The sequence below is a fragment of the Dermacentor andersoni genome, chromosome 1 (genome assembly GCF_023375885.2).
Source record: "Dermacentor andersoni chromosome 1, qqDerAnde1_hic_scaffold, whole genome shotgun sequence".
In the NCBI taxonomy this organism is placed as follows: Eukaryota; Metazoa; Arthropoda; class Arachnida; order Ixodida; family Ixodidae; genus Dermacentor; species Dermacentor andersoni.
Genome location: NC_092814.1, coordinates 266,921,601 through 266,934,302, shown reverse-complemented (window position 1 = coordinate 266,934,302; position 12,702 = coordinate 266,921,601). Strand labels below are relative to the sequence as shown.

The 12,702-nt window shown below is 51.3% G+C and overlaps 1 protein-coding gene across 2 annotated transcripts in view; it reads left to right on the top strand.

Annotated features, from left to right (window-relative positions):
- LOC126547672 (uncharacterized) overlaps window positions 1-12,702 on the top strand; it is a 422,601-nt gene that overhangs the window by 171,506 nt on the left and 238,393 nt on the right. Inside the window, exon 1 of one of the 2 annotated variants that reach the window (XM_055063117.2) lies at window positions 7,382-8,106. The exons of the other annotated variant lie outside the window; for it this stretch is intronic. Within the exon in view, the coding sequence (XP_054919092.1) occupies window positions 7,999-8,106 (108 nt within the window). The 5' untranslated portion in view covers window positions 7,382-7,998. Of the gene's footprint in view, window positions 1-7,381; window positions 8,107-12,702 lie in introns of those variants that run through there. 2 annotated transcript variants of the gene reach the window in all.

The following is a 12,702-nucleotide window of genomic DNA, read 5'->3' as shown; positions in this document are numbered from 1 at the left end:
AGCGGTGCATTGTATGTATTTACTTTCTTTAGTTGCTTTACACGTGACCGCGGTTCCGAGTAGCGTACTACGCTTGAAGCCGCGCGTTGTTACGGAGACGCGTTTTGGAGGGGCTTGCCGCGGGAATCGTATTTGAAGCCGTATACACGCAGGACAACAATGTGCGCCGCAACGACTGTGGCCGTAGACTTTTTGTAGCCGACAGGGTACCTTTCGCACGCGGTATACGAGGTGCCACTGCAGCTTGCGCCGAGAGCGATCACAACAGAGCCGCGAGGCGCGCGTTGTTCGCGAACCTCGCGAGCTCGATTGTCTCGCAGCCGCGCTCTTGTTCGGCCGGCCGAGGCGCGTACAGCGGCGCCTTTTGTGCGCTTGTCCGCGTCACGCGAGGTAGCCGTCGTCTTTCGCGCGTCCTGCACGTTCCTTGGCCGCCCGGCTGGCCGCGCGCGGTCCGATTGCGGGTTCTTGTGTCGCGCGCCTCCTTTACAAGCACGCGCGCGCACGGCTGCTGTCGTCGTCTCGGCGCGTCGACCATTCAGGAGGACGGGCCGGTCCGGCGAACGCGCGCGTAATCGTGGGAAGTAAACGGAGCAGAAGAAAGCCCGATTGGGCGTCCTTATTGTGACCCGCAGGCCGGACACCCCATTTTCGGCGTTGACCGCGAATGCGTGACTCTTCTTCCATGAGAAACGACGGCTCCGCGGGAACCGAACGAAGCCCGCATGCAGCCTTTCGGCGGCTTGCTGGACCGCGTTCGCTGTGTCGTAAGGTCGTCGCGAGGGGCGGCGGTGGCCGTCAACATCTCGTTCGCCTGCGCAGGGGCCGGGCGCGCGGAAGCCAGGCGGGCGACGTTCCCGTCGTTCGGACCGGAAGCGAACCGAGATGCGTGCTCTCGTTCGCAGTCTCGATGTTGTCACTTCGGGCGGATTCGTCTGCTGCATGTCTTTGGCTGTTTGACTGGCCAAATTTTCTACTGTTTGACATCCTTAATCTCGTGGTTTTCACGTATCATCTTGTAATCTCCGCGTCAAGACCACCTGTGAGCGCCGCGACTCTGCAGCATTTAGCGGCTCTGAAGCACTTAATCGTGACAATTGCTAGATGTCTTATTTTGACTTGTGAACCACGAGTGCACCCTTAACATTAATTGCACCATGACTTACTAGCATGCCTAGCGGGAATTTGTACCGTCGCGTCCTTTCTCGGTGCTCGGCGTATAGCTGATCGCACAACGTTTTCGCGCTTAGATCACGATAGTTTTGACCTTCTTCGTTCCTTATTTGTTTCTACTACGTCAAAAAATCCCCCCTAGTCTCCCCCCCCCCCTCCTCCACAGCATCGGCGGCTTGCTGTACACGTCACTTTCTCGCCGTCATCGTTTCGTGCGTTCATCGCCTCTCGAACTCTCGCATGCGGTGCCCTTCCTACCGGTGCCTCTGTCAGCTAATGACGCTCAATTGGCTAATGGCAGCGTCGTTGTCTTTACTGGCACAGAGTTGTAAAGTGGCACCGCGAAATTGTTTGCGTCGCCACTTCACCGCTGTAGTCGCCTCGGTATAAGTTGAGAGCGTGTACGCGGGTGTCTCGTGTCGTATTGCGCGTGCAAGAGAGGGAAACCATTGGGGGAAGGGGATACAGGGATGAAGAGAGAGCGAGCACAGTTTCGCGCACATTTGAAGGTGCGAGCCGAGTCTACAAACGGCCGCCAAGACCTGTCGACTAGAGATACCGCAATAATTCTCCTAATAATCCTGCAATACGCGTGCGCGAGTATAGCATATTATTTGGCGCCAGCGCTTCGGTATACGTATATGCATATCGTAGGTGCCGCGGAAAGTGGTCTCATACGGAGTGCGTAGGATGTAACGTATACTCAGAATAACAGGGGAGCAGCTTATTGTTTCAGATTGATAACTTGCAAATAACGACTGTGTTTTAGTATTTTTCTTGAGCCCTGACTCGCTCTTGTCGCATAGTTCTGCGTCCTTGCACATTCGTCTTCGTAAATGTGGATTAACTCTCTCTCTCTCTCTCTCTCTCGGCAGTCGTTTGCACGCGTAGGCACCGGCACGACAACTGCCTTCCGGCGTTATTTTGTGTCAGACGTTAGTCCCAATGGCATCTGATCGAAAGTATATGACACCCACGGGGCGAAATAAAGGTACGAAGTTTTGGTGACCGTCTGTAGTTGAAACAGCTCTAGCCGTTAGTTACTTCTTGCAGTAAAACACGGCACAGTTGAAACGAATAATAATTGCCAATATCTCGAGCATATCTCGAGAGAAAGAAAAAAGAAATGGCAGGAATGAAAGAGTGGTTAACGAGGAGTTTGGGAATCTGCGCATTGTAACGTAAGCACATAAGTGTTTGCTATAACGACGTTGTCAGCATCCCTATTACTGAGATGTGTTTCTAAATTTCTTAATTTTTTTTGTCACTCCTAGTCGTGAATAAATGGACTATAGAGTAAGTAACGTCCTAACGTTGGGTACGTGATGTGTGGACAGCACTCCCCATTCGCAAGAAGTAAAAGAAAATAATAATAATAATAAAATGGATTACGTGTCCGTCACGGTCGCCGGACATTTTACTGGCTTGCTACATATGGCCCTTGCGCCATTAAACACTATACATTATCACCTTCTAAAGAGTGGCAAGCGAAGCAAGCTGCTGGGAGCGCGCGTTCGCAAGATCTCTCGCCCCTTGTGCTTGATGCCATCGATGGTGCAAGCTGGCGCCGCTGTCCACAGCGAAGCGGTCGCAATCCACTACAGTGCGCCTATTATGTGGAGCTTCGTTAAGAGCGCAGCAAAAGAAGGAGCAGGTTCAGAAAAATGAAACCTAGTTTTCGAAAGTGGCGCCCGTTGGAGGTCTCTCTCTTTTTCTTTCTTTTGTTTTTTCGACTTTAAACTTTCTCGTTTTAAGCTTGCTACGCTGCGCGATGGCGTACTTCTCATATACTTTCGTTGAGTCATTTGCGAAGCGGCCACGAAGCGCTGGGGTCTGCCCCTCTACTCCAGGGATTTATAGTAGCATGCGCCTTCATGGTCCGGCGCTTGTCGTTCACTTACCCCGTTTAAATTGATATATATATATATATATATATATATATATATATATATATATATATATATATATATATATATATATATGCCCCTATTTGCGTTCATCGTCTTGCTGCCCGCGGCACATGTAGATACTCGTCGCTTCGTTTCGGCGCCGCTTAATGTGTGTGAACTGTTAAGGGGGGCGAAAGGAGAGGAAAATACAGAAAAACAGTCATTTTCTCATTTCGCCGACGAACAGAAAAACGAAAAGAAAAACAGAGGCCTCCTGAACAACACATCCCTCGACGTGGCGTGCTCGTTCCAGCTTTGCCCAGTCAACTTCCTGTTCACCCGGTTGCTCCAATATTCGGCGTGGGGCGAGTAAACCAAGAAGCCAGCCATTGACACGGGTGTTCGAGAGCCGTGAAAATCTGAAGTGTCGCCTGCGGTTATTTATTTATTTATTTTAAACATTGCGTACCTAAATATTGGACTGCACGCCAAGGAAGCCCAGGTGATCAAAGTAAAGCCGGGGCTCTCCGCTACTGCTTTTCTCATAGCCCCGATGTTGTTTTGGGACAAAACCTCTGAATTAATGGCGTTTGCGAGTAAGTAGTAATTTGGTTAATTAGTTATTTCCGAGCCACTTGCATTTACTATAGCCCCCCCCCCCCCTTTTCTTTTTATGGCGATTGCATTTATATGGACACTCCAGGCGCATTCTTGCCGTCGCCGTCGCCGTGATGTGGCGTGTAAAGCCTATCTCTAAGGGCGATAACACCGCCGCCGCTCCGTGTACTGTAGGTGCGAGTGAAAGCATGCGAGGGCAGCGGACGATCGCGGCGCAATCTGGCGCGCGCGAGGCGGAAAGCAGGCGCGCCGTCTTCCGTTGCGCGAAAGGCCGTGCATGGGGGGGTGGGAGGGACGGAGGGGGAGTGGCGGCGTTGGGCTCCGGCCGCAACTGCGTATTTCGCGACCGGACGCAAGGGGGAACTGACGATGGCGGTTCAATCTCGCGCGCGAAACGTACTTCGCGCGCGAGTGTAGCCAATGCGTACTTTGCGCGACGGCGCGCGGTCGTGAGCGCTGTATCTTGAAAGTGATCTGCAGACGGCTCATACCTTAGTGCGTGCTGTTTTCTTGCCGCTGTTTTGCATTGAAGCGATAGACAGCGAGAAGGCCACTTCTCCCGCTGCTACATGCCGCGCTTGCTCACGCCAGCGTTTTGACATTGAGTGGCCGCGGTCATCATTGTGAGTGTGATGTGTTCATGTTTGCCTGTGCGTGCTGACACTATGCTTGTTGATTCAATTAGTACGCTAATGTTTCCTAGATTATACAGACGATAAAACTACTATATCCTTACTTCGTACGTCTACTAGTTTGCTATCGCAATAGATGCTTCGCCTTTCGGGCGAAACTGCGACTTTTTTAACAAGGAGAAGTCCATTAACAAACAAACAAAAGAAACGGCAATTTCTATAAGCTTATGTCTTTATGTCTCGAACACTAGTAATAGTTGTCGTGATTTGGCGCTCTTCTAGTAGAAACACTGCTTAAACATCCCACTGAAACGATCCCCTTTGCCAGCCCAAGAACTCCGTACGTTTGCCGCGCCATCCACACGGAGGTTGTCTGACATAGCTTGACCATTTGTATAAATTCCTGAGAGTAAGGCACTGTAAATAAATAAATAAATAAATAAATAAATTCAGTAATAACGGAAAATTCGAGAGGTCGCCGCGGCACACCGGTGAACACATGTCAAAGCAATGGTTACAGCTCGCTTGCGTACGGAGCTGCGCAACAGACGTTTAGTGAAGTGACATGGCAAGCGAACTATGGGTAAAATGCTTACGCAGTCACTATACTAGTAAATAACTGCATATATAGATTCCTCCTGTAGTGCCCTATCCCATCTGCTATTCTCTTTTTCTATTCTCTTAACGCTATTTAGGTGCCCAGTGACTACCCAGTCGCCTAAGCTCGACAGCTGCAGCGCGCTCAGCAGCCAATTTCCTTTCTTTCTGTTTCGACTATTAAATAAAGAACCAACCAATATACTGCTGTACTGTACTGCGGCGCAAACCTCGTTTCCGCGCGCCTCACCTGCGCTGCATACGTCGAGCCCGTTCCGAGGGCCGTTCAGAAATCGCTCTGGAAGCTGCTGGTCCAGTGACCTCTGCCCCAGTACCCTGCATGTGCGAGAAACGATGTGGCTGCGATACGCGTCTTTGTGGTATATGCCCAGCAGGTGGTAGTCTATAGGTGCACACGTGCGTAAGGTTGGTCGGGAGGGAAAGGGGCGAGCAGCAAATGTGTCTCCTTGCCTTTCCGCTCTGTTCCTCCTCGTTCACTGCGCTGATCGCGTACGCAGGCGGCTCTCGTAACTTCCCCCCTCCTTCTCTCTCGAGTGGCGCGACGGGCGACCTAACCTAGCGCACGGGGCGCGTGTTGTAGATGCTCGATGTGGAACGACTCGGCTTGGCCCCCACACTCATTCCCTGTTCGCCGATTGGCTCCTGCGTGCTGTTTTATTTATTTTTTCTTCCTCCTATCTCGAGAGCAGAGTCGCCGGCCCGCGCTCCTTATCCGATAAGGCAATGCGTTCTGCAGAAGGGAGAAGGCAGCACACCCTCGACGTTGCGATGGGCGGTGGCTTCTTATTTATTTATTTATTTATTTGGTTCCTCTGTGTACAGCGCGCCATCCATCGGTTCCTTTTCGACTTCATTTGTTGTCCGGCTTCGAATAAAGCAAGAATACGTGGAGGCTGCCGCTCCTATCTAGCCGAGACTGCCCCCCCCCCCCCCCCTATTAAAACGTGAGTTCCTGTGTAACTTACTTTTGAGGACGAGGGGAGGAAATGAGAACGTTATAGGATAGCGAGTCTTTCTTTCTTTATTTATTTCATCCATTCTTTGCTTTCGTTCCCACCACTTTGGCTCCAGTATATTGCCCGGTTTTGTTGACCAGCTACGGGGCCGCGCGTTTCAAGAGCGCCAGAAAATAGGTTGTTATTCTACCACCTGCGTTGCTTATTCTTTTCCTTCTTTCTATATTTTTCTTCAACCTTTTGCATTCATCTGCTGCAGTTAAATGAAGAGTGCTTCTGATGGGCTCCGCTAAGTTGCTGTCGTTTCCATTGGCTGGAATGCAGCTAGCGGCTGCTCTCTAAAAATGAAATGGCCGCTGTAATTGATGACCTCGTCCTTGCCATTTTCGGAGTATGCTAACAGTTATTTTGGTTCGTTGTACGGCATTGGTGTAATTAGTCGTTAAGACAAATGGCAGCGTGCTTATGACTCAACGTTTTCCTTTTAACTTTCCCACAATTACAACGTGCTCCCTGTTCATGAGTTTTTTTTTTTTTTTGGGGGGGGGGGGGGCGCACTGTGAAGAACGGCCCTGATGCAAATTTTGGAAGCCGTGGGATTAAATGTATTGCCTGTCACCTATGCTCCATCTCCCAAGTCGTTTGCAGCACTCTGGAAGCTGCAGGACTCCTTGGCCAATAAGAATACCGAATGCCCCTCGAGGTGTGTTCATTCGCGTCGCGTCGTCTGCTCACCGCCGCAATAATTAGCGGTATACAGTGTGCATAGCAAATGTCCTAACATGTCACGCATCGCTCTAACGTTTTATCCTGACTTCACCTTCCTCAACCAAGAATCTCTCTTGGAATCCTTCGAGCAGGCCGTGCCAAATGACTTGGAATGGACGGGCGTAAACTTTCTCTTGTATCTGTAGACTAGCGTCGTCCTATGACCACATTTGCAAGTGGCAGTTCCTCGCGGTCAGTTCGTGGTGTTTCGTCCCTGACACTTGGTTTCGGATACACCCTTCTCAGTCGAGTAAAACGGTAATGCGATACAATTGAACCTTTTCCTTGAATGATTTGTCGACGTCCCGTTCATATTTAGAGGAAACCGTCATCGGCGACCATTTTCGAAATTCGCTGTCGCCGTCGGGACACACGTCTTGCCGGCGCTTCTTACCAGTTCCGGAGCAGAGAGTCGTGTACCGCCCTGCCAACTTGGATGTTTTCATCGTCGGACCATCTGGGCGCGGTCGGTCGGGTCAGCGGAGACGTCCCGCGCGTTGCGCCCCGTACAAGGGGCACGTGCGCGTGCACGCCAGCTGTGCGCGTGGAGGTCGAGGAGAGCGCCGGCGAGGGGCCTGCTCGCCCGGCCGGCCGATCGACGCTGGCCGCCGCTGCGCAGCGAAAGTTTCTCCCAACCCCCCCTTCTCGGCGCGCCCCTCTTTCCCGTCGGCTGCGTTTGATGGCTCCCCCCTCGGGCTTCTTCGTTCTCGCCGCGGGCCGCCACCGCCGACGAGCCAGTTCGTCAGTCGTCGTCGGCGGAGACCGGTGCAGCAGCTGCCGCGACCGCGTTGCGTTCCTCTCTGGGCCGTCGTCCAAGCGCGGCCAACGCCGGTGTCGTCGACTCGGCGCGTGCGTGTTTGCCTCTGCGGCGCGTTGGAGGAAGCCCGTTGGCGCCGGCATTCTCTCTGTGTGTGCATCGCACTCGCGCTGTGTCTTCTTCCTCCCGGCCCGCGCCGTCGTGGGTGCTTGTGTGGCTGCGGAACGAGAACGTGTCCTTGGTGCTGTCTCCCCCGTCACCTCTGGCCCGGGTGACGGAGTGCACGGTTGCGTGAGCAGCGGCAGCCTCCTCGGCGCGCGCCACGCGTTCGCGCAACTTAGAGCGGCGCGCGTACGTGAGTGTTGTCCGTGACAAACTCAAAAGCTGCGGCGGGAACGACAGAAGCAACCAAGTGACGGATGGCACGAGCCTTCTGACCAAAGACAGCGTGCCACCAGCGGCTGCGCGCCCCGTGTGTGTGACGCCAGGATCAGCCGTGGGTGCCGAAGCGCTTCTCCCGTCGCGTGGCTCGTCTCGTTCTTCTGCGCGTTCTGCGTGATGTGCTTCGCCGCGGAGTCCCAACCGGAGGAATGCTGAAGGCCGCCGGTGCGGATAAGGGCCGCCGCTCTCTGCCGAGGCGCCAGCCGCCCAAGCGGGTCGCCTTCGCGGACGACGTTCTCGTCGACGGGGCCTCCTCGGTACGTCGCGCGCTGCGGTTGCGCCAGCACACGCCCCCGGCGGCACGGGGCTGTGCACCGTCCCAGCTTCAGTGCACGGTGCACGGCCCTACGCCATGCTTCAAATGCAGATGCGCGCGCGGGCGTTTGTGTATTCAGTGTGCTCTGTCTACATATGCATTTCTAGCTTAGCTGGAGTGGAGTCAAGGCATTGGTTATGCGACTGGGAATATATATATATATATATATATATATATATATATGCGTTGGTTACGCTGCTAGGAAAGTTTACCGTCACGTTTATGTGGCTTCGGCGCTTCTGCCTACCTATACGGTCTCGTGGGGCTGACACGCTTTCATGCATAATATATCGCCCCCATAGAATTTTGCGGAACACGGGAGCCATGCAAACGCCAACAAGTACAAAAAAATATCATCTGAGCCTACGCGTGCCTCGTGGAACTGAATGTACCAGTCTGGTCGCCCGTTGGGAAGGCAAGTGAGCGCGCTGGCAGCGCCTTGCGACTTGGGCCTTCGTAGCTGGGCTTCCAGGAAGTTTAACCTTTCTATGGCTCCCGCGCTGCCAGTGCTCTTGTAGTCGGGTGCAAACCTTCGCGGCTTGCCAAATGCAGCAAAATACCCCTTCCCGCCAATTTATTTCTGTTTGTCACGACCGTGAAATGATGGTTGCGACTTCTGGCTGAGTCTTCTGTCTCAGCCTGTGCATTTCGGTTTGTCCTCGGTTTAGAGGAGATTGAACGTTTGAGCGCAACGTTATAAAGCTCCTGTCAACAGAATACAGATATTTCCCGAGCACGGCGATCACTTTGATGCCTGGTGCTGCACCCAACGCACACCTACCGATGTGCGCGCTTTTTGATACGCACGTGTAGCGCGGGAGGCATTCGAGCGGGCCAACCCACAAGATATCGCCTGTTCTTCCTCCCACTAAGCAATTCCGGGGTATAGCAAGAGCGTTGAGGACTCGGCACGGCACAGATGCACTCGTTGACATCTTCCCTTAGCAAGGCATCGGGCCCTCGGTTAACTATTCTTCAAGGACGTCGTCACGAGGAAAAAAAAGGGGGGGGGGGGGGGGCGCGGGCTGAAGTACACTCAAGCGGCTGTGTAACTTCCACGAGCTGTTGAAGATTAGTTCTTATTAAAGAGCAACTCTTGCTGGTTATGCGCTTCCCGTCCGCGGCGCTGTTGTCATTAGTCGCTGCAAGGCGCGAAAGGTTTCTGCGCGATAAAGCGCATGCGCGTGCTGATTAGAGGCGGTTGGCCTCTCTCTTGCATCACTCGCTGTCGCTGCTTTTACTGCTGAACGCTTTCTTGTAGTTTAGATTACGGCGCGTCTGGCGTATCCTGTGTGCACTGACGAAAGGAGCGCGTATTTTACGGTTGTCTCTTTCAACGTTGGACGAGCTGGGCGAAAAATCGCGGGCGGCAACGTATACTATACCGACAGTGTTGCGGCTTGCACGCTCAGCTATCGCGCAACAGTGTCGCTTTCATATGTGCGCTTCATGCAAGGCTGACGGTGTGTCGACTATAACGCTGTGTTCGTTCATTATGAGCGCTAAGCGCTCTCAGAAGCCACGTAAGGTCCTCGGCTTGATAAACCAGCATTTCGGAATTGCAACACGGAACAGGAGAGGATGCAGCGGGTGTAATGTGTTTCTTATTGCGCCTCCTATTTCGCGCTGTCACTGCAAAATACGGAATGCTATAATGTACAGCCACGCGTTGCTCGGCATTGCTGTATACAAGTTGGATAAACGGGAATAAGCCAGCCTTTCTGAGGTTCTTTATCCCTGCTTATCTGGCTTCTGTACCACAGTGTGTGGCTCCACTTCGGCCTCCTCCTTCATTCGGCACTGCTTATGTTTGGGATAGCTTCTTACAGAACAATCTTGTGCTGCATGGTAAATAAGAAAACAGATGGTTCCAGACGAATAGGAATGGTATGCAGCCTCAAAGCATATTGCTGTTGAGTAACTCGGCACAATGTGTATACGAACAACCTGAAAGTGGCGGAGTTACTGTCGTGAAGCAAACATCTTCGGTAACACATTTCGTTGAGCGAGACTGACGGGATGTTGCCTTTATGTACAGTGCGTACAAACGTAGTTCTGGTGTCTTCCTCGCCTACCGTCACGTCTGCTCGCGCTGTGTGTGTAACTGCAAGTGCCGGCAGTAGCTTTCGCAAGCTGAAATTGGCACTCATTCAACAATACGAGCCACTGTTTTCGTGAACGTCAGGCAGGTATCTAGACGCGTATACGTTGGGAAACGATATAGATGTAACAGGAACGTTTTAGCGCACACGCGTACACCGTTATCATTACCGCGCCCGCCAGGTGTCACCTGCTCATGCGCGGCGCAACATGATCGGCGCACATTTTCTCATTTGGCCAACGCTTCGAGGGGCCTGACGAAGACCCCGTGGAAGCGCTGACTCCAGCGAAATCGCCCCTTCTTCAGCCACTCTTGATGGCATCATTTAGATGTCACTTAGATGACTGACTTTTGCGTTGCTCACTCCTTCCCAGGATTTCTCTGCCGCCGCTAGCAGTTGCAAGAACTGGGTTACGTGGGGCCCGAAATATGCGCCTTTGTGGTACGTTTGCACATTTTATGCGGTGGCGTCTTTTATGCGGTGGCCTATATGCCACGCATTGTAGTTGTATCACATATGCGCCGACTGCGGCTGGGCTCTGGGGCCCGAGCCCACTCCGGAGTTTTCCTGGGGGAGGCGATGCCGAAGCACCTCTCCTCCTAAATTGTCATTACCACAATTCTGTTGCCCACATAATTTGAGCATTCTGTTGAGTTGCCTCTACCTTTTCCCTTAAAATTTTTTCTCACTTCAGTATATATATAATTTCCAATGTAAGTACCATGCACAGACACAATATATCTAAATACGTACACAGGACAAAGTTTCATTCATTTTTTTAGAGAGAAGGAGGTAGCGAACTAAAGACTCTTTCTGATGATATGGATAGCCTATGCCTAAAGAATGAGTATGTTGATGTATGTTCAACTCAGTTCAATTTGCTTTGCGTGCTTTTCTGACCATGAAAAAAAAAAAAGAAAATCTGTAGGCTTCAGTGACCCCTTAGGCAGAGTCTTGTATCATCATCATCATCATCAGCCTGGTTATGCCCACTGGAGGGTAAAGGCCTCTCCCATACTTCTCCAACTACCCCGGTCATGTACTAATTGTGGCCATGTTGTCCCTGCAAACTTCTTAATCTCATCTGCCCACCTAACTTTCTGCCGCCCTCTGCTACGCTTCCCTTCCCTTGGGATCCATTTCGTAACTCTTAATGACCATCGGTTATTTTCCCTCCTCATTACGTGTCCTGCCCATGCCCACTTCTTTTTCTTGATTTCAACTAAGATATCATTAACTCGCGTTTGTTCCCTCACCCAATCTGCTCTTTTCTTATCCCTTAACGTTACACCTATCATTCTTCTTTCCATAGCTCGTTGCGTCGTCCTCAATTTAAGTAGAACCCTTTTCGTAAGCCTCCAGGTTTCTGCCCCGTACGTGAGTACTGGTAAGACACAGCTGTTATAAACTTTTCTCTTGGGGGATAATGGCAACCTGCTGTTCATGATCTGAGAATGCCTGCCAAACGCACCCCAGCCCATTCTTATTCTTCTGATTATTTCAGTCTCATGATCCGGATCTGCAGTCACTACCTGTCCTAAGTAGATGTATTCCCTTACCACTTCCTGTGCCTCACTACCTATTGTAAACTGCTGTTCCCTTCCGAGACTGTTAAACATTACTTTAGTTTTCTGCAGATTAATTTTAGACCCACCCTTCGGCTTTGCCTCTCCAGGTCAGTGAGCATGCATTGCAGTTGGTCCCCTGAGTTACTAAGCAAGGCAATATCATCAGCGAATCGCAAGTTACTAAGGTATTTTCCATTAACTCTTATCCCCAATTCCTCCCAATCCAGGTCTCTGAATACCTCCTGTAAACACGCTGTGAATAGCATCGGAGAGATCGTATCTCCCTGCCTGACGCCTTTCTTTATTGGGATTTTGTTGCTTTCTTTATGGAGGACTACGGTGGCTGTGGAGCCGCTATAAATATCTTTCAGTATTTTTACATACGGCTCGTCTACACCCTGATTCCGCAATGCCTCCATGACTGCTGAGGTTTCGACTGAATCAAACGCTTTCTCGTAATCAATGAAAGCTATATATAAAGGTTGGTTATATTCCGCACATTTTTCTATCACCTGATTGATAGTCTGAATATGGTCTATTGTTGAGTAGTCTTTACGGAATCCTGCCTGGTCCTTTGGTTGACGGAAGTCTAAGGTGTTCCTGATTCTATTTGCAATTACCTTAGTAAATAGTTTGTAGGCAACTGACAGTAAGCTGATCGGTCTATAATTTTTCCAGTCTTTGGCGTCCGCTTTCTTATGGATTAGGATTATATTAGCGTTTTTCCAAGATTCCGGTACGCTCGAAGTCCTGAGGCATTGCGTATACAGGGTGGCCAGTTTCTCTAGAACAATCTGCCCACCATCCTTCAACAAATCTGCTGTTACCTGATCCTCTCCTCCCCAGCTGCCTTCCCCCTTTGCATAG